This window comes from Apus apus, chromosome 1 (assembly GCF_020740795.1).
Source record: "Apus apus isolate bApuApu2 chromosome 1, bApuApu2.pri.cur, whole genome shotgun sequence".
NCBI classification, from domain to species: domain Eukaryota; kingdom Metazoa; phylum Chordata; class Aves; order Apodiformes; family Apodidae; genus Apus; species Apus apus.
This window is the reverse complement of record NC_067282.1, coordinates 121771446-121791829: the sequence shown is the minus strand read 5'-3', so window position 1 is coordinate 121791829 and position 20384 is coordinate 121771446. Positions and strand designations below refer to the sequence as shown.

Below are 20384 nucleotides of genomic sequence, written 5' to 3'. Positions count from 1 at the left end.
TTTCACCATAAATAGCTCTGTACAGAGTGATTAAAATAATATATTATTATAATCAAATCAGGTATTTCTCCTCCGTGGCTGGTTTGCTTTTTTTTGGCTCCAAACACAGCATTGACTAAGACAACTACTTTTCCAGTAGAGTGTGTGTGAGGAAGGTTTTCCATAAACAAAATTAGTAAGATAAATGAGAGCGATAATACTTGGCACTTGAAGAGGTCTTTTCCATTTAGACACCTCAAGAATGTTTTTAGTATGTTTATCAACACCAAGAAAAAAGATCAACATTTTTAAAAGGCTCCTTCAGGGCTCAGATCATCAGATCATCCTCCTTTTTGATAAATCCCATAAGGCCCAAATTTTCATCATAACACCTCTCAGTAAAGTACAATTAACAAAATGTTTAAACAGGAAACATATCTATACTGGATGGAGGAGGGAGTCAGACTCTTTTCAGTGGTGCCTGGTGAGGGCACAGAGCAATGAGCACAAGCTGGATGGAACACAGGAAGTTCTATCCGAACATGAGGAAAAAACTTCTTTACCGGGAGGGTCACACAATACTGGAACAGGCTGCCCAGAGAGGTTGTGGAGTCTCCTTCTCCGGGGTTTGGACTAGATGATCTCAAGAGGTCCCTTCCAACTCTGACAATTCTGTGATATATTGAATTGATTATTTCAGCAAATTTAGGAGAAAAGATGCATTTTAATTACCATTCCAAACAGCAGCGCCAGTGTCTCATAATCAATCCACTCCACCACTTTGGCCATACTTGGCCTCTGCAATCAAAAAACACCATTAACAGTGAATGCCACAGAACACCTAACTTGTGATTACCTATGAAATGTAAACTCCACTTAACTGATGAACCATTTAAGTAAGCTATGATGAAAATTAATAACTGTACTTACAAGGTACACAAAAAGGACTCTTTATTATTACCTTTATTACTAGTAGTATTACTATCATTATTACTACCTCAAAGTACTGCTGGCATCCTAGGTGGGTCATTATCAAAAGCATACATTAGGCTGTTGGTTTATCTAGTTGTTCCTTGGGCACTACAGAAATAAAAGATAACCAAATTATATGGTACACTACAGTTTCTTTTTTGGTAAGAGAACAAAAACATACCACTTTGTGAACAAACTGGAGGGCATTTAAGGAAACATAGCAATGATGTGGTGACCAGTTATGAGAAAAACAGAAAATCAGCCAGAAGCTTCCTTAAATATCAAATAAGAGTAAGCGGGGGTGGGGGAAACAAAAGGATTGGAATGTGGAAGCATGAGGTGTAATTACTTAGGGTAGCATAAAGCAGTGTATTTCCGTTTAGGTTTACTTGGTAACCTAACATTACTGAAAATAACAGTGTTAAGGTGACTCTGAATTAAGCTGAAAATGGCTGCACTCAGCTTCCTGCAAATCTGAACAAAATAGCATCAACTAACTTCTGTCTGCTCTCCTCGTCTACCCACCCTAGGCTGGCTTGTTTTCCCCAAGATGCTTCCCCGTTCCAGTATCTGCCCTACCATCTCTCTCTCTTAAAAATACTTTACTATCATGTGCCCAATCACAACAGAGCAAACACTGAAAGTTATGTTACCATACCCAGAGATAAAGTGAGGACTTACAGTTTGATCACTTACCTCCCCAACAGTAGCTAAGGCGGCTATAGCTGCCAAAGAGCCCAGCATCGCTGCCAGAGTCCTGTGAACAATCTGTAACAATGGTAAGAATTGACCAGAGACTCCTTTAAACACCTCATTATCATTAACAAGGAGGAGGGAAAAGGATAAAAATTCCCCTAGTTTATTCTTTTCTTGGTTTCTTTGGGGGTTTTTTGGTCCTTATTCCAACTCACCCCCTTTCAAAAAGACCTGACCAGAGAATGGCTGATTACTTTGTCTCACTATAGGGTGTTATTTTAAACGTTATTTTTAAAGCCGTTCCTGTACAAAACCCTACTCAGAAATCTCAGCTCTGACCTCAAGGCAGAGAAGGGACTTGAGCATCCATTTCTAACATTTGCCAGTGGGTGACACAAGAGTGAAAGCAGCTCATCTTCCCTAACTTTAGGATAGCAGAGTCAAGTCCTGTTGGTTTCCTTTCACAGCCCATAGGAAGAAGATGAGTGCCCAGGAGCTGATCCACCTCATTCTTCACAGTTGCCTGTTCATCTCCAGTATCTACAAAGCAATCCCCAAGCTCAGACTTGGGCAGATGAATCCTACACATACACAGACATACTATAGTGGCTTTGAGTTTCCAGGTGCAGTTCGTGGTCTGTGGGCCAGATAGATCTGGCCAGCCTGCACACCTGCTTTCTGTCTCACACACACAGAGTTTTCTTCCTGCATAAAGTGTTGGGTTTTTTTACATCAACATTTTCTCTACAAACTATTTTGGCTTCAAGAAAGCCATGTACTTCAGCTAGAATCTGCTGGACACCTTTTCCATTGTCTTCTCAGTTCTTCAAAACCTGCTTTCACACCAGTGTACAGACTAACCCAGCCTTGGACAGTGCTTCTCCTCCATCTCTGACACTTCTCTAGCACACAAACAATGCATCTGAAAATAGGATTCAAGCTCCCAATCACAACACAGACATTCACTTCACACTGCAACAGTTACTGCAATATATTGACATTTGTCCACATCTATGTATTCAATGAATAAATTGCACTTAAAGTTCTCAAGGACAAAGTATAAAAGCAAGTGCGCCACGAAAACGTGCTTTTTCCTCCAAGTGCTCATTTGTAGATATTTAATCAAGCATGTCTGGAAGATCATAAAATGTGTAAAATAACTCAGTTAAAGTAAGAATATAATTAATGAAAATCATACTACAAAAGATCAAATCTAATTAACAGCATTTCCAATAATGTGTTTAAATATTATTCAGACACAGTCAGAATTATTTCTGAGAAAGAAATGAGGCAGCCTAGCTATATTTCATTTGCTGCTAATTTCATAAGAAATATCTTGCTGATAAGAAACAGTAGGATGTGGACCTTCCTAAAGGAAAAAAGGAAAGATTGGCTTTTTTTTTTTTCCCTTGGACATAAATTTTTTGCTGCAGTGGTAAACAACTAAGCAACTTACCAAATTACTAGAGAAATAAAAATATAAATGACTAATTTAGGAGTCAAAATAAAAATCTGCCCCATTCTCCTACGTTTTTCTTCAAAATACACTGGAAAATAACTTACTCATAGTTATAAAGCAGGAGACCTGACCAAGGTTTTTATGTCCTAATGACCTAAAAGTACATAGCACAGATTACAGCTCCTACAGAAACGTGTGTAATAAGTCACTGTTTCATCTTTGATTTCCAGCTTCAGAGTATTTATATTAGTACATATTCATATGGCCCTTATGATTCTTCAAAGGTGGGGGGCATTCAAGAATGTTTGACAAGTTCTTGTGGATGATGACAGGGCGCAGTAATTAGACCTTCCAGTTCTCTCCAGTGAAAGACTTGGAGCAGAGATATCAGTTAGGGAAGGAGATCAGCTTCTTACCAGGGCAAAGCAAGTACAAAGAGAAGCTACTGGGGAATCCTCAGCTGTTCTCAGGCTGAAGGCTTTCTCCTCATCTAATCACCATCCATGTTTGATAACTCTTTTGCAGTTCTCAGGAAGGTTTCATGGATTTTCTGAGATTCAGCACGTTTAGATTTTTTTGTATTGTTACTTTTGCATATATCCATGTAAGAATTTTTGCTGTCACCACTGCATACTTAATTGCATACATTGGGTTGACAGCATTTTCAGTTTCCAAGAGTTTGCTGTCACCTATGGGTGAAATATCCTTTAATTTCTGCAGAAAGATGAAAAAAAAAAAGTGCTGTACAAATGGAGTCATCTGTCAGTTCCCTCATCCTAGCAATTTTTCAAGAAGGATATACAGAAGTATATCCTGAAAAATGAACAGACTATTCAGATGCAAAGCTCTATTGCAAAAAACTTGTCAAACATATAACTCTTCATTCGACCAAGCTACCAAGTAGTTTGTAGCTACCAAGTAATGTAAAGCCTAGAAACACCACTTATGCAAACTGAGACATGTAAATACTCAAAAGTTTATATTTGGGGAGGTTGGGGAAAGAATAAATTACTTTTTATTTTTCTTTTCACATAAAGCCAACCCCAAACAAATAATATGCTTGTAAATGCATTTTTTAAATCTTACAAATACTTATGTATCCATAAACAAAAGCTCGGGTACAGAACTGAAAGAGTTCAGAAATACAGTAACACAGAGATTAAGCCTCAGGAAAGCTGAGAAATTTGGTGGACTTTTGACTCTAAAGGCATTTTGAAAGATGAAGTGAGAAATCATCTGTATTCATCTGATCCTTCTCATGCTCTTCCCTGGAACTCATCATTGGATGTTGAAGATGTCCCTGCCTATGGCAGGGAGTGCTGGACTGGATGACTTTTGAAGGTCCTTCCAACCCAAACCATCCTATGATTCTAATTCTGTGATTGAGAAAGTGCATACCTTTTTACATTCTCTAGTAAGCAAAGACAATTACAGCTAAAGAACCCAAATTCCTAATGAGTTTCACTTTCAAATAGGAATTGTCTGTAAGATCACAAATTTGTGTGGGCTGCATCAGCCTGATGGGGCAGTATTTTCATTTTACAAGCTAGGAATGGAAGCAGAAGTAAATAATGGGCCAAAAGTTAATGCAGTAACAAGGGCAACTGAACTCAGATGATAAGTCCAGGGCTACAGCCCTAAGCACAGGTCAATCCAGCCACTGTAAAGAGATTTCAGGCATCAGAGATAGACATCCTGATGCAACTCAGATTTACGTCTGTTTCCACCCTCTTGTACATAAATGACACCTCACATGTTCCCATCTTCTCTGGTCCTTCTTGTTCTGTCAAAACCTCATGTAGGTGTGGTGACAGCAACATCTTAGGGTCATGCTATGTGGTCAATTTAGAATGGGCAAAGACTGGAAAAAACTTCTATAGTGATAGCCTGTTGCACTGGGCAGAGAGGAACTTAATGAGGTTCAACAAGGGCAAATGTAAGGTCCCATACCTGGGGAGGAACAACCCCATGCATCAGTATAGGTTAGGTGTTGACCTGCTGGAAAGCAGTCCTGAGGAGAAGAATCTTGGAGTCCTGGTAGACCATGAACCAGCAATATGCCCTTGTGGCCAAGAAGGCCAATGGTATCCTGGGATGCATAAGGAAGAGTGTGACCTGCAGGTCGAGAGAGGTCATCCTCCCTCTCTATTCTGCCTTAGTGAGGCCACATCTGGAATGCAGTGTCCAATTTTGGGCTCCCCAGTTCAAGAGAGACAGGGAACTACTATCGAGTCCAGCAGAGGGCGACAAAGATGGCAGGGGGATTGGAGCATCTCTCTTACGAGGAAAGGCTGAGAGAGCTGGAACTATTCAGCCTGGAGGTGAGAGGGCTGAGGGGAGACCTTATTAATGCCTGTAAGTATCTAAAGGTTGGGTGCAAGGAGGATGGAGCCAGACTCTTTTCAGTAGTTCCCAGGGACAGGACAAGAGGCAATGGGCACAGGCTGGAAAACAGGAAGTTGCATCTAAACATGAGGGAAAACTTATTTACTGTGAGGGTGACAAAGCACTGGAATAGGCTGCCCAGAAAGGTTGAGAAGCCTCCTTCTCTTGAGATATTAAAAGCCTGCCTGGATACAAACCTGTGTAATGTGTTCTAGGTGATCCTGCTTTATCAAGGGGGCAGATTAGATGAATTCTAGAGTTCCCTTCAAACCCCGATAGTTTTGAGATTTTTTTTCATAATTACCTGTAGAAAGTTTGTCTCATGGTTGCCTGCCTGCTATGTGATAAACACAATGTGCTGAATGCTGGTTCTGTATGATAGTTTCCATACTCCTAGTTCAGGATTTAAATTGAAGGCAAGAAATGAAAACAACCCAAATAATTTACACCGTAAGTCTTTGCACCTGATATTATTAAGAAATACACATTTCCAGAGCCACAATTCCAACTTGATTTAGACAACCTAGACCTTCTCCAGATTTAAGTTTCTTTATGTATCTGAAAGTGATTTGGAATGTTTGCACAGAGTTCATAAATTCTTTTGGTAGATTGCAACAGCGTCATTAGAAAAGCTATTCAAAATTCCAAACACTTCATCTTGTGCAGTGGTCCAGGAGGTAAAAGGAAATTATTTAGCAGCTAATTAAATGCTGACCTGTATACAATTTCAGAGCACACATTTCCCAGCCAAAACCCAGGGCATGCATATTTCCAAAATGTGCTTCTGAAGACATTTGATAAATAATACATCATAGAATCACAGAATGGTTTGGGTTGGAAGAAACCTTCAAAATCATCCAGTTCCATCCCCCCTGCCATGGGCAGGGACACTTCCCACTAAACCAGGTTTCTCAGAGCCCCATCCAACCTGCCCTTGGACATCTTCACAACTTCCCTGGACAACCTGTTCCAGTGTCTCACCAACATCACAGTAAAGAAATTATTCCTAAGACCTAATCTAAATCCACCCCTTTCAGCTCAAAACCTTTCACCGCTGTCCTATCACTCCATGCCCTCGTAAAAAGTCCATCTCCAGTTTTTCTGCAGCCCCTTCAGGTACTGGAAGGCCACTATATGGTCTCCCTGTAGTCTTCTCTTCTCCAGACTGAACAACCCCAGCATCATACCAAATATTTTAGTTCCAAAGTCCTTCTTTTTAAGTGATATATGGCAGTTGAAAGATGACTGTCAGTGACTACAGCATGAAGCTTCAAATACAGCCTCAATTAATTTCTTATTAAGCCTGTTGCATTAAACTCTTTTAATTAGAAATTAATTTCACTTTCATAGTGTGGCAGCATTGCTGCATTTCAACAGCATGCAGTTATTCCCAATGCTATATCCACATATGGGTTTTATGCATTTTCCACCTGTCTCCAGAGTAGCTGAAACTTTCCCTATAAAATCAACAGCTAAATCTCTCTTAGACTTTATAAAGGCTCTAGTTCAATTTTTTATTCCCAGGACACAAGCAGGGCAAAGAATAAAATTTGCTCCAGGATAGCCTTTTTTTTCTGACTTCATATTTTACATCTATTCCTTTTTATGTTTTACTAAGGGTTTATTGGGTTAAAAGAAGATATCCCCAGCAGTGGAAGTTTTCAAAGCCAAGAGTTTGTTTTTCCTAAAGATAATCAAGACAGTATTAGCCTGACTGCCTCTGGAAATGTGTTTCTCAGTCATTGCCTTCAATGGAGATTATCTGATAATTTGCTGTCACATACTCTATAGATTTTGGTGATGTGCATTATCCTGGACTATTCCAGCTGTTTTAGCAGGATAGATAAAACTTCAGTCTTTCACGTTACACATATTTGATCCTCTTACGGTATGGAAAATTAATGCTGAAGCCTGAAGCTGGCATCAGAAGCTGAAATCAAAACTGAAGTTTGCAGGAAAAAATAGTGGTAATTTATCTAACTAATTTATGTAATTTTTCCTGACTCTTTCAAGCAAAATAACTGAAAATTTTGGCTTGTGTTAGAAAACAACCAATGTCAAAAAAAGCCTTGCAATACTTTGAACTCTGCCCTGCAGCAGATTCAATTCAAAGCTGAAAGGCATCAAAATCTCAGTTCATGAGAATTGCTTTACTTCTGGCAAATTGCACAATTGGACAGAATCTAAACCAATAGTCTAGAAATACAGGATGTAGTCAGGTACAGATGAGATCAGAGCAGCAGAAAAGGAAAGCCAACGGAGTCAGCCATATTTACTTGATTTTCTTCATCCTTGCTTAAAGAGACCATCTAACCAGCATCAGCTACTGAAGGCAGAGCCACGTGCCTCTCCCTCAGCTGGTGATAGCAGCTAATGTTTTACCTCCTCACCCTCCTCCTCTTGGTATGCTCCCTACACAAACTCTGCAGAAACCATTCTGCTGCTTCTTCAGCTGCAGGACACTCTTCCCAGCACACGGGAACCCCTTACAGGTGATGTGTGTCAACACAGCTAGGGCAAAATGAATTATAAAGGAAAATTAATTGCCTTGGAATTATTTAGTTAAGCAGTAGCAAGTAAATTCTGTAAGGATTTTGATGAAGGAAAAGGGAGTTGCTTGGCTTAGTTCACTGACGCAGTATTCAGGGATGGACTAAAGCAGCACTCAAGGCAAGCATGTACAGCACAGCAGCTGAAAGATGATGTACATCAAGGATCCCAAAGTGACTACAAACATCACAAAATTCAGTGGCACCAAAACCAGCTGCTTATATCTTTGTCTGCAGATTAAGACACTATCTATAGGTATTCTTTACCCCAAGCCATGTGCATGATAAAATAAAAGACTTTATGCTAGGTAAAATGTTTTAGGAAAATCTTACTAATCTCATTTTTGTAAATCAAAACTCTCACCACTGTGCATAAATACGTCTTACTTGAGGCAGGGGGGTAGAAATAAAATACCAAAAAAGCCCCTGGACCAAAAGCTTACTTACTTTTACAGGAATTCAGGGGTGATTCAGTATAATAGAACTACCATATGCATGAAATACGTGCCAAAGATCAGTAGATCAGTTAAGAGCACAGATTGGAGTAGTCTCATATTTTAGTACTAACATGCATTTTTATTAATTCTTATTAATTGCACAATAAAAGGCTGAGTCCTGTAACTCTGCGAAAGTAATACTCCATTAATACTACATTAATTTTATTTCATATACACTTTCCTTATTTTTACAGACAAATTTCCAACCCTATAAGCCTTGGATTTTTTAAATAGAAACATTAAGTTCTACAGCAAACTGTGTGACTCCTGAAGGGCATCTACACAATCCCAAGGTAAGAAAGCACCTACCTATAACATACTGCTGTAATATCCATTTTCACCCAGAAAATGTGCCAAATTACTTGTTCTGTTTCAAAGTTAGTGGAGAAAGTCATTATATAAAAAAACCTGCCTTAGAGAAAGACAGAAGGCAGCAATTTGCCACTTTCTAAAGGAACATTTCAAAATAGAAGATGGCAGTACATAGGATGATTATCTTAAATAGAAGATGATTAAAAGTAATCTATATGGTGTCCAAGACAAGTTACTTCTGCATTAGTTCACTTTTACTCCTATAGTATGGGGACTGAACAGGCTAAGAAATATAAGGCAGAGTTATCTTGGAGTTTCATCTAGGAAAGATGGCTGTGAAATTCTATGATACAGTAACTACAGCAGGTTTCACCAAATAGCATCAATTCTTTCTACATGTAAAACACAATACATAGAAGAGAGAGAGACAAAAAAGAGAGAACGATTTAAGCAGGTCAAATTTTCTGTAAATAAATAATCTCATTAATTAATTCCCCTCTTCTATATAGAAAATCTTAAAGTCAATGCCACATTCTGCAAAGTTATTTGTTACTCCATAGCTCTATCAAAGGCTTTCAATGAAGAATTTGTAGCTTTTTACTGTTTATCAGCTTTTGTCCTCAGAACGTCACCCTTGCTGTTTCTAGAGGAATCTTGGGTTAAAGCTTCATGCTGATATGGAACACTGAATTAACTGCTTTAAAGCAACCCTTGAAGGATTCAAGGGTAAAAATATCCTTACTGTGTGAGATGAGCAAGACTACTGAAGCCCTTATATTTTCATGCCATGGAAACGCAGGGGAAAAACAAAGCTGGAGAAAAGAGAAGAGTCAGGAAGGAAGGAGGGAAATGGCATTTGTACACATGTTGGCCAGATGATCCAGAAGAGGGTTTGTTTATTCCTGTATGATGAGAGTTGAAATGACTGCATGACTTCTAAGTTGAGTCTAGTTTTGAAATAGCCTCCCAGCTCAGAATATTGTTAATGAGAACTAGGGATAAAAAGGTATCACACCTAACAGATATTTCTATCAAGTTCATACAAAAAGCCAGAAGGGTCTGTCTTATCTGTATCACTACAACCACGAGTGGATATTTTCCAGCCTCTAACTGTTGGGATGACTCTGATGTAACAAAACTATTTTTATACACCTCCAGGGAACACCAGAAAGGGAAAATCCCATAACATCTGATAGTTTGAGAGCTCCTCAGAGTCAAATTTTAAAAGTGACTCTTTTTATTTGCTATGAGCATGGGGGTTTTGTCTTAATGCTAAATTGGACAGAGATACACAGAGATGAATGAGATGATGAACTGTAAATCAGGGCCTTGAGTCAGGTCAGATAAATAGCAAGTGGAGTCCCCTGGAAAGACAGGATGGTGTTAATTTTCCTGTGCCAGGGCATTTCAATCCTGTAATATTTTAGCTTCAAAAACCATTTCCTCTATGAATGAAGTAAAGAGAGCTGGTCACAAGACAGTAAAGGACAAAGGTTGCTACCTAGAAGAGGTTATGTCAGCCCACAGTCGGGTCTGGTTTGACCAAAGCCACTCTATTGTCACCAGGCTGGCCTGGCAACAAGCTAGTAACATTGTACAAAGGTCAATCCAGTTCTCCAGCATCTATCTCAGGAGGCTTCACTGCCTCCACCTATCCCATGTGCCTTAATAGTACCCCAAATCCATACCTCCTTTTTTGTGTCCTAAAAGCACTATTTGTGAAGAATGCAAGACCCTCATACATTTGCAGAATGTTTTCTGACACTGAAGAACATGTCACCACTGCTGTTTCCCAGATACCTCAAAATCCTGAAGACTAACAAGATTGTTAATTTCTAGTAAAGAAATTACATGGAGCAAACCACAAAAGTGGGAGGCAAACCTGGTTTGCTTTCCCCATGTGAATCATTGTCAGCCCTTTTTTAACAGAAGGATGACACAACCATACAGAATTACAGTCATGCACTATGAACAAGAGTACAGCAAACTGCAGCACTTGCATCACCTCACAGGGAGCTGCCTGCTCTAGCCAGCAATCCCTCTGGAGAGTCTTTCACCCCTGACATCTCCTCCTTTTCTGATTCCAGTTTCCCTCCCTGGATTTTTCTTCCTCTTTAGATCATGCTGTGGCATCTCCCTCCAAGCCAGCTCCCTAAACTCTCTTATGTGTGTTCACTCCCTTTTGCCCTTGATCTTGCTAAAGGAAGACATTATTTGAGGCCCCAAAAGAGGCTGAGTGATTCTTGACCCCGTTTGTGTGCATTAGAAGTGTATGCATGTTCTAATACGTTGCTAAAATTTTAAGACTTCATGGCACTCTAACCCTCTGGCTGCTGTAGGCAGGGTAGAGGCTGAACAGCAGCATTCAATTAAGCTAATTTAATGTTCTCTTGCCTGTCTCAAACAGAAAGGAAAAAAAACAACCCACACCATACGTAGTATGCAAGGCAGGGCAACACATTTGTGCTTGAAAGTCTTTCATGAATCCAACAAAACGCAGTTCAAAATCTGTTTTAAAAGGCAAGAGAAAATAGAAAACGAACATTTTGAAAATAGTTTTTTACACTTACTGTTGAAAATATTACTCCTATTATTTAAAAAATTAGCATTCTGCAAAAAGTGGAGCCTGGGTGACAGCATCTTTTAAAGCAGACAATCCTATCGAGTCCTTAGAATAGCAAGCAGCACCATCCAGTGGCAGTTTTTTCCTATTAAGATCTTAATTACAGCCAAGGTACATGCTGCAGAAGTACCACAGCACCCAACAGAAGATATTTTTCCTTAAAGCAGACACACAGAGCTGAGCCAGACTTCTACAGAGATAGATGCAACAATTAGACAGGCAATTGCCCATGTAAAATCAATCTTCAAATCGGATTAATAATACAAAACCATTGTTAGAAAATATCAAGCTGGGATCCAGCTGAGGATTTTACTACCTGTTATACTGTATTTCTGTTTGAACTTAAACTTCTCCTGGCCTCATCCTGCAGGACTCTCTTCTTCCTTTACACCTCCTGTGTCGAAGTTACAGCAAGTAAAAGTGACTGTAGTTTATGCAACTGGTGCTTTGCCTGTTCTGTTGGAGCTTCCTTGCTGGTGGCAGTGACTCTGTACTACCCAAGTGATAGAAATCCTGGCAGCTCAGGGTTATTGATCTTCTGGTCCTCATGAGAAGCAACTTGTGCTGCTCCTGCACAGCTGCTTTAAAGTAATTTTGAGCCTCTCAAAGTGCATGGAGGTCACACCCTTCTCCTAGGTCAGCAAAAGGTAAGGAGTGACCACAAGCCTTGATTACCAGCTCAGCCATGGGCTGCTCTTTAGGAGAATATCCTGAGTACCATCTGGTGAATATATCACTCTAGGGGACAGGATGGATGGATCCACCCTACATATGGATCCCCTTATTCGATCCAGTCCTCCAGCACCTCTCAGCCATCCTTGCTTCCTCCATCTGCTCCGTGTGCCTTGATACCATTCCCAATGCACACCCTCAATTTATGTTCTAAAAGCATTATTCCTGTGGACTACAAGACTGCCCTCATTATATCACACACTTTCAGCTGGAGAGAAAATAGGGAAATAAATAAATAAATAAATAAAGAGTAAACTTTAGAATGGTAATGATGCTTTAGGGTTAATCAGGACTCCAAACCAGACCCACAACTGCATGCTGCCCAGGAAGGATGCAGCCTCCTCTGGAGGGAGCTAGATTTTTCTTCAAGCTTGGTTTTTCTACATGATTTTATGTTCTGGTTCCATGCAGCTCCCCAGAGTCGCAACATTCATGATTTCTGCCTCAGGCTGGGAAGTTTGCTCTCTAAACCCTACCTTTTGGATTAATTTCTATCTCACTGTAGTACACTGCAGATCATCAAGACAATATCAAGGCAGACTTCTTTCTCCCTCAGTCAGGACCAGCAGTCTCTGAAGGAAGGAAAGGCATGCAGGAGAACATTCTAGCCCTGCTGGAAGCTAGCTGGCACACCCAGGGGCACCAAATTTCTCACCCTGTCCTGATCTTGGGCTTTTTTTTTTTTTTCCCTCCCAGCCCCAGACTGAAGGGCAGATGTGGGCAAACATTTCTTCTTGCTCACTGAGGTACAGCTTGGACTCTTCACCAAAGAGCATCTTGGGTTTGTTCTGATAATCCACCCCCAATTTTCTGCCAACTACTACAGCAGCAGTTTAATTCCTCTTAACAATTTTTCCATCCTTGCACAACTGGAAATAATAGCAGCAGGAAAATATTATTTCCCACAAAGGCCAGGTAAAACAGCAGCTGTAATTTTCTTTTTCACACTATCTTTTCCAATATAGGCTATGGATTTTCTTCTGTCCCTTTTCTACCAATCTTTTGGTAGGAGATATGTGGAGGTGGGAACACTCTAATCCACACTCTTCCCTGTCTCTATTTAAAGACAGGTCAATATGAGAAAGAATGGGAAGTGAGAAACCATGCTGAGTAAGCTGATCTGTAGTTTCTGTGACTTTCCTCATTGGAAAAATTCTCCCTTAAGCTTAGCCTATTGTCATCACTTCGTGTTATGTTTCATATAGCAGTGAGTGTCTCTTCTGTTTTCCTATTCCTCTGAAGCATCATTTTCCATGTGCAAATAAATAGCCTCATCACTGAAAATAAGCAAAAACTGGATGGTGTGAGCACAGACAGCAGTAATAACAAACTTCTTATTTCATTTGTCAAAATGCTTCCTACAAAGAAAGACTTGTTCAACCTGCCCACAGCACTAAAAAAAATGGTCAGACTGAGCCACATCAAAGTTGTGCTGTCTGCAGCTAATTTCTGCTGGTTAGATGCTATTAAAAAATCACTCTGCTTTGAGTTAAAGAAATTAAGGGATGCTTATTCATAATTTAAGATAGTTAATAATAGAAAAGCAATATTAAGAGAAACTGACACTTTTCATTTCCATTAAAGTAATAAAAATTGTGATTATAAGCCCATGCTTCATTCTAGTAAGAAGCTAGATCTTTTAAGGCTGTATCTTGCACTTCCAAGTATTTGTGTTTTAAGGATAAATAGAGACATGTAAATGTAATTCAGGATGTCACATCATTAAAATGCCATTTGAAAGATCCTGGCAAGGGCTCCTTAGTTCTACCTACAAGACAAGTTATTAAACTAAATGATAGCTCCTATAAAAAAAACACTAATCCTATAGAGGCTCTCAGAAGTTCTGTCCTTTAATAATAGATGTTTAACATTCCTCCTTACATATTTCTAATTAATGCGGCTCCAACATAGTGGGAAATACACAGTCAGAAATTACTGATAAAAAGCTTTATCAACTCAAGAAACTTTTCTAAATACCAATCAACTTTATAATGTTAATATATACTGTAAGACACAGATAGGCAGGTAGATTTCTTTTTAGGCTAACCACTGTATTGCCCCATTCTCTATGCATATGAATACAGGAAGAAGGGGAGAAATCAAAGATATCTTACTGTACTGCAAAGAGGAAACAATTAAATTTTACCTACACTACTTTTCCTTGACTATGTTGTACCAACAGGAACAACCATTATTGAATCTGAGAGAACAGAGTGTAAATAGTCACTTTTATTATATACATAGAAAGAGGCTTCACTGGAAAAAGAATGGAAATCAAAGAAGGCAAAGGAAAAAATTCACTCAGCTGAAAGAACAAAGAGGTTTGGAGCAGAAAGTGTAAAAATATGGGGGAGTTGTGGGTTTTTTTCAATTTCTCACATTTTGAGGATCAAAACTGGAAAGAGCCTGTCTTCAAATACATTGTGAACTAATTTACTACAGCAACATCAGCATAGAACTGTACATCAGCACTTCACATCACATGTCCCTGTAGACCAACATGAAAACACAGTTATAGCCCATCTTACTCATGTTCCTCAGTAATCCTGGAGGGTCAGATGGTAGAGCTGAGATCAACAAAGATAAACCTGACATCCTTTTTAACTTACATTTGTTTTAATTTCCTGTGTAATGTAGGCTTCCAAGATCAGAATGAAACACTCATTGTTTTCAAAAAGTCTATAAAATAGCATAGATGTGATTGATTCAAGAATACCACAAGCAGCAGATTTATTTTTTTCTCCTTTCTTCTCTGGGAGAAGGGAAGGGAACAGAAGACTGAAATGCAAAGAGGGAACTGATGGATATTTGAAGAAAAATCCATTTCAAGAGAATGAATGCCTTGTTACTGAAGGAAAGCTTGACTTCATGGGGAAAAAAAAAAAGAGAAAGCCCCACAGATTTCAAACAGAAAATGTAGATTAGAGATGCCCATCAAAAGATAATTAAAAGCAGTGTACCAAAATTTTAAAGGGCCAAGTAGGATTGTGAAGCAAGAAAATATTCATGTTTGTGGTAAGCATAAAAAAGAAACTATTAGAAATTAAAGAGGAAAAAGAGGCTTTTTTTTTTTACCAGAAACATATTTGATTTTATTAATATAGCATGCAACCCATTTCAAAAGAAAAAACACTTAAAATACATGCCTGAGGAAATGAGGTTCAACAGCCTAACATGTTTTCTGAGGAACAGCACACCCTGAGGCAGCGAGACTTCTCCACCAAAAAAGACTGGTACTTGACATACAGTTGACCTCCTAGAAATGTGATGCCACCCTAGAGGCAAACAGCTGTTTCAAAGCAGAATTTACCCTGTGTGTCTTTACAGTGGTGTGAGTTTGGAGAAGATGACAGTTTATAGTTAATGCACTTCATTTGCCAACTAGAACCTCATCAGCTTTTCCCATCATCTGTATCTGCAGGAAGCAGAAGCTCTCACAGCCTGTTCTGCACACTCCTTGGTGACTGAGATAGCAAAGGGCAAGGAGAAGAAAGGATTAAAAGATGAGGACAGTATGGTTGAGAAGGTTGTGAGCACAAGATCTACAGTTCACGTTTGGGGAAAGGGTTATGCAGGAGGAACATGCTTTCAGGTGGCTCTTATGAGTTGTTGCAGATAAAGTGCTTCCCCTTTCTTCATTGTTATTAGAAAATATGGGAAAGTATAACTCTGAAATTTCTCTGGCTGTCCACACTGTCTGATATTGAATCTGTATTGTCAATGATAATGAAAAAAACACAGGAAACTAGGAAAGACTAATAAAAGATGGGGAGCAGCAATGCTGAAAATGAAAGTCCATGAGTTCCTCCCTGTAGGAACACAAATGATTTCTCTATGAGTTATTACTGCTGACAGAACAGAGAGTGAAATGTGTTGAGAAATCAGGACTTCAGGTACTGAAACTACAAAGACTGAATATAAGCCACTAGAACATATTCTCATATTATTAACAACCATTTCTTGCAAGAGAGATGAGGGAACCAAACAAGAAAGTGAGAAAACCAAACAACAGTCAAGTTTAGTTTCTACACAACAGTTATTTCCAGCTTATATATTCATAGTTTAAAATTTACTCTAGTTGTAGCATTTGTCATTCCTACTGATGAGAAGAAAACACCATGATGCAATAGGTGATTTTTCCACATTTTAAAATTCAAAAGTTTTCTTCCAAGTATCTATACCTTTGCATTTGCAGAAATAATGTTTCTACCAACAGACATTTTTCTTTGATCTTTTCAACTATGAGCTAATGAGTTGTTTTAAAGCTTTTTCTCAGAAGGAGGAAAATGCATGCTTTCCCTGGCTTTGCTTTGCAGTTTCAAGCCTTTATTTGCTTTGACACATGAATCGTTCCAAAGTAGCTTTTAAGCACAAAGCCACCCTGCGCATACATTAAAAACCTGATGTTTTTGCAATTGCTCAAGCGTTGCATAGTTGGGGTTTTTTGAAAAGAAAAGCTGCATTTTAAAGTATTAACATTATTTTGGTGCTGTGTTGTGTGCCTACCTGTATTTATAGTAAAAACTAGTCCAATCCCCCTCCACACTTAACATTATGTCTCTTTGCTCTTTTCTAAAGTACGTAGAGGCATTTTTAGCTTCATAAAAAAATCACCATTGCTGAATGACATAATCTAAATGTCTAAAGCATCTGTCATGTTGTGTGCATCCATTACTGATATTTGATTAGGAGGTATTCAACTATATTATCATTTCAATAGGTAATAGGATTAAAAGCTTAAAATATGCTAGGGATGTGAAAGAAAAATGAGCCTGCTGGGCATATTTACTATGGAGCATCCTGTAGACTTCACTTTATGCACTTGTCTGTTTCAAACTAGTATCAACCAGTTGTGATACTACTTGGAGACTTATCAACAGTGTGGATGCTCACACCAATTTAAAAAAAAAATTGTCTCCTCCCCCCTAAGTCTGTTGTTTGTTTTTTTTTAAAAAACAATGAGACAGTAGCCACTTTCAGTTCAAAGAAGTCAGATGTAGTCCTGTGCTCTGACATGTTTTCCATCCTCAGTGCAGTTTCTTTGCCTTTTCACTGGGTTTGCTACCTCAAGGCTTTGGAATGAAGTTGCAATATATGTTGAAAGTTCCCCCTGTCCCTGGGCTTCTTCATGTTAACTCAGACTCCATTTTCTCTTTAAATAATACAGTAAACGAATTGCTAAATGTTACTCATTAGAAAGTGTGTTCAGTTTAACCTTTTTTGTTTTAACTTATCTTAAAAACAAATTAACTTAAAGCCAGATTTTCTGCACCTTTTATAACCCAGACTCATTTTCACTCTCACAGCCAAACTATAATCCTGTTAAAATATTAAAACACTAATAGTCCTGACATAAAATACACAAGATCACTACAACATTCATATAACTTGCAAAAATCAGTTAAAATTGAGAATAATTTTCTCACATATCTTATTCATGCCATCAGCAACACTAATGGTACAGAAAGGATTCATAGACATATTAAAGCCCAAGAATGAAATCCTTTCATGGATTTATGGTGTAGAGGAAAAATAAAATCAAGGCTCAAAACATGACTTACTTCCAGTATGATCAGCACATAGACACCTACTAAGATGATGGATGCAATTGTTACTTGTGCCTCTATATTTGCATGAAGGTACTGATATTTCATGGAGAGAGGAACACTTCCAGGCTCCTGTAGGAAAGCTTGAATGTTTATGTTTAAGATGGTACCCCTGGTAAAAGAAAGAGAAGTTTTGTTCATTTATGGAATGAAATACAATTATTTTTGTTTATACATTAATTTTATATTGAGTACCTATAAATATATGTGTTAAACCTTTACAATTGCAAGCAACTTTTCAAACATTTCACTTCATTCCTCCAAAGAGCATTGTTTGTGAAGCAACTCAAGAACAAATGAGCCTTTTAAATGCATTTTAAAAGAAACACAAAGTCGTCCTTTCTTGGCCCTCTGAGCAGGCAGTCATAGATTATTTTTAAAACACCATTTCTTCACAGTCAAGTCTATGTAAACTGCTACTTCAGTGGATTATTTCCCAGTCTCTTAACCAACCTGTTTACTATTGGAAAGGTTCTAGTTGTGATGATTTGCTCATTTCTTCTTGAACTCAAGGGTAGAGACCAGTTGTATACCACCTGCAAAAGAGTCACATTTGGTAATATTTATAAAGTCAGTGAAAGCTGTGTGTCTCTGATCTAGGGTATTATTCCTTTGCTCTCTCTCCTGTCCATTTAGGAGAATCTTTTTATGGAAGGGTTATAATAGACATCAGTCTACATTAATTCCTCCTGACTAGGTATGTTAGAGGCACTCAGGTTGAAACAAACTCTATCTCATCCACTCATTCAACCACTGAAGTGAGACAGCTCCAGGAGGTGCTCCAGAGTGGGGATGCCAAACCACACTTTGCATTGACTATAAGGAACATCTGGGACAGCTAGGCTCCGAGACAACAATATGGTTCACCCCCAAAGGCTGCCTGGAAAGAAAACTAATACACTTGAGGTGCAGAGGATGAAAAGACCAGGAGTAACTTGAAGATGTCATGAAGATAACATGGTAGAATTTTAGTTAAAAAATTCCTTTTTGCTGATCTTCCAGGAAAAAGAAACAAAAAATCTTCAGAAATTAAATGCTAACTTTATGAAACTTTGCCCGTTACTACACACCATTGTCCATGCAAGTTTAGCCAAATATACTCTTTAAATGTAGATAGATAGTCTCTCTTTTTTCAAAAAAAGGAAACTTTAAAAAAATACAAATTTAACTGTAACCTAAATCCTGAGCCTGTCCTGACCTTGTGTGCTACAAGTAGAGAAAAAAACAGCTTAATCAGCCTAACTTGGACACCGGATTTCATTGAATGTGTCCCTGCTCACTGTGTGGGGGTTGGTCTAGGTGACCATTAAAGGACCCTTCCAACCCAAACTATTCTATGATCTGACACAGAGTAATGCCTGAGAAGCATGGAGGCAGGGAAAGTTATTTTGGGTACCTACTCCTTTGCCCACATCAGGACCACTGCTGGCATGCCAGCAGGAGGTGTGTTGGCTGCAGCCAACAGCAGTCTGAAGGTTCCTTGGAGATTACTGCCACCAGCACAGGTTACAGCAGCCTCCTCATCACGGAGGTGGCTGGCTTAAGAGAGTAATTGCCATTAAGGTATTGCTTGCTGTGCTGATGCAGTGGGACTAATCTTTTGCTGTGGACTGTGAGATTGGGTGTAAGCAGGAATACTGTTGGCATTGTTCAGCTCTGCTATCACTGGCAGAGGCAGGCCATCCTTGTCACCTCTACAGAAGGAGAGCCAGTTGTTTGTATGTCAATGCTATTCATTAAGTGATGAAGCTTATTTCTATTTTTCAGTGATATACATGACGGGCTATAAAACAACCTCCTTCACTGAGTTCGCTGGGAGAGAGCAGCAGGAACTTGTTACAAACAACACCAACAATGAGCAAGCCTTAAGAGAAATGAAGCCAATAAATGTGACATGCTTGAGAAAATAATTTGCAACAAAATGTGAAAATGTACTTCAGTGAGGGCAAAAAGGCACTTTACACTTCTTTTTTCCTCTAAGACAACTTTTGAAACATTGCTCATTTTAAACATGAGACCTTCTGTGCTAAGTGTCAGTCAGTTTTGCAACATTTTAATACAGGAAGACTTTTTATTTCATATATGAAGCTAAAGGAAGTCTTATAATGACATAAGAAAATGTAACTTTACTTTTACTAGAGTAAGTTTCTAATGCTGACACTGACATACTTCACAGCAGGAAAAAGCACACTCATGTAAGCCACACAATGCTGATGGAAATATAAGTGATAAAACTGATCTTAGACAAGGTGAAAGAAAATGTAAAGACCATCACCTGCTGCTGGCGTCTCCTCCTTGATCCAGTGTCTTCAGTCTGGCTGATTTGTACCACAATGTACTCCTCTGTTTGCTGACCAACTACATCTGCCACAAATGGTCCTCCTACATCTAACTTTAACAGAGCAGAATCACGAAGATCAGTCAGATTCACAGCTGTTAATGAAGTTGTTAAGGTGTGACCTTCCAGTACAAATAACTACAGGCTATACAAATTCCAGGAATCATCCAACTTATATTGAAAACCACATCCTTCACCTAAAATACTTCAGAAATTAAAATAATAGATTAGATGCT

The 20384-nt window shown here is 38.8% G+C and overlaps 1 protein-coding gene across 1 annotated transcript in view; it reads right to left on the bottom strand.

Annotated features, from left to right (window-relative positions):
- OCA2 (OCA2 melanosomal transmembrane protein) overlaps nt 1–20384 on the bottom strand; it is a 179470-nt gene that overhangs the window by 117441 nt on the left and 41645 nt on the right. The window contains exons 6-10 of the mRNA XM_051608617.1: nt 20086–20243; nt 18264–18346; nt 17766–17922; nt 1648–1719; nt 712–777 (exon numbers count right to left, since the gene is read on the bottom strand). Coding sequence (XP_051464577.1) covers nt 712–777; nt 1648–1719; nt 17766–17922; nt 18264–18346; nt 20086–20243 — 536 coding nt within the window. The remainder of the gene's footprint in view (nt 1–711; nt 778–1647; nt 1720–17765; nt 17923–18263; nt 18347–20085; nt 20244–20384) is intronic.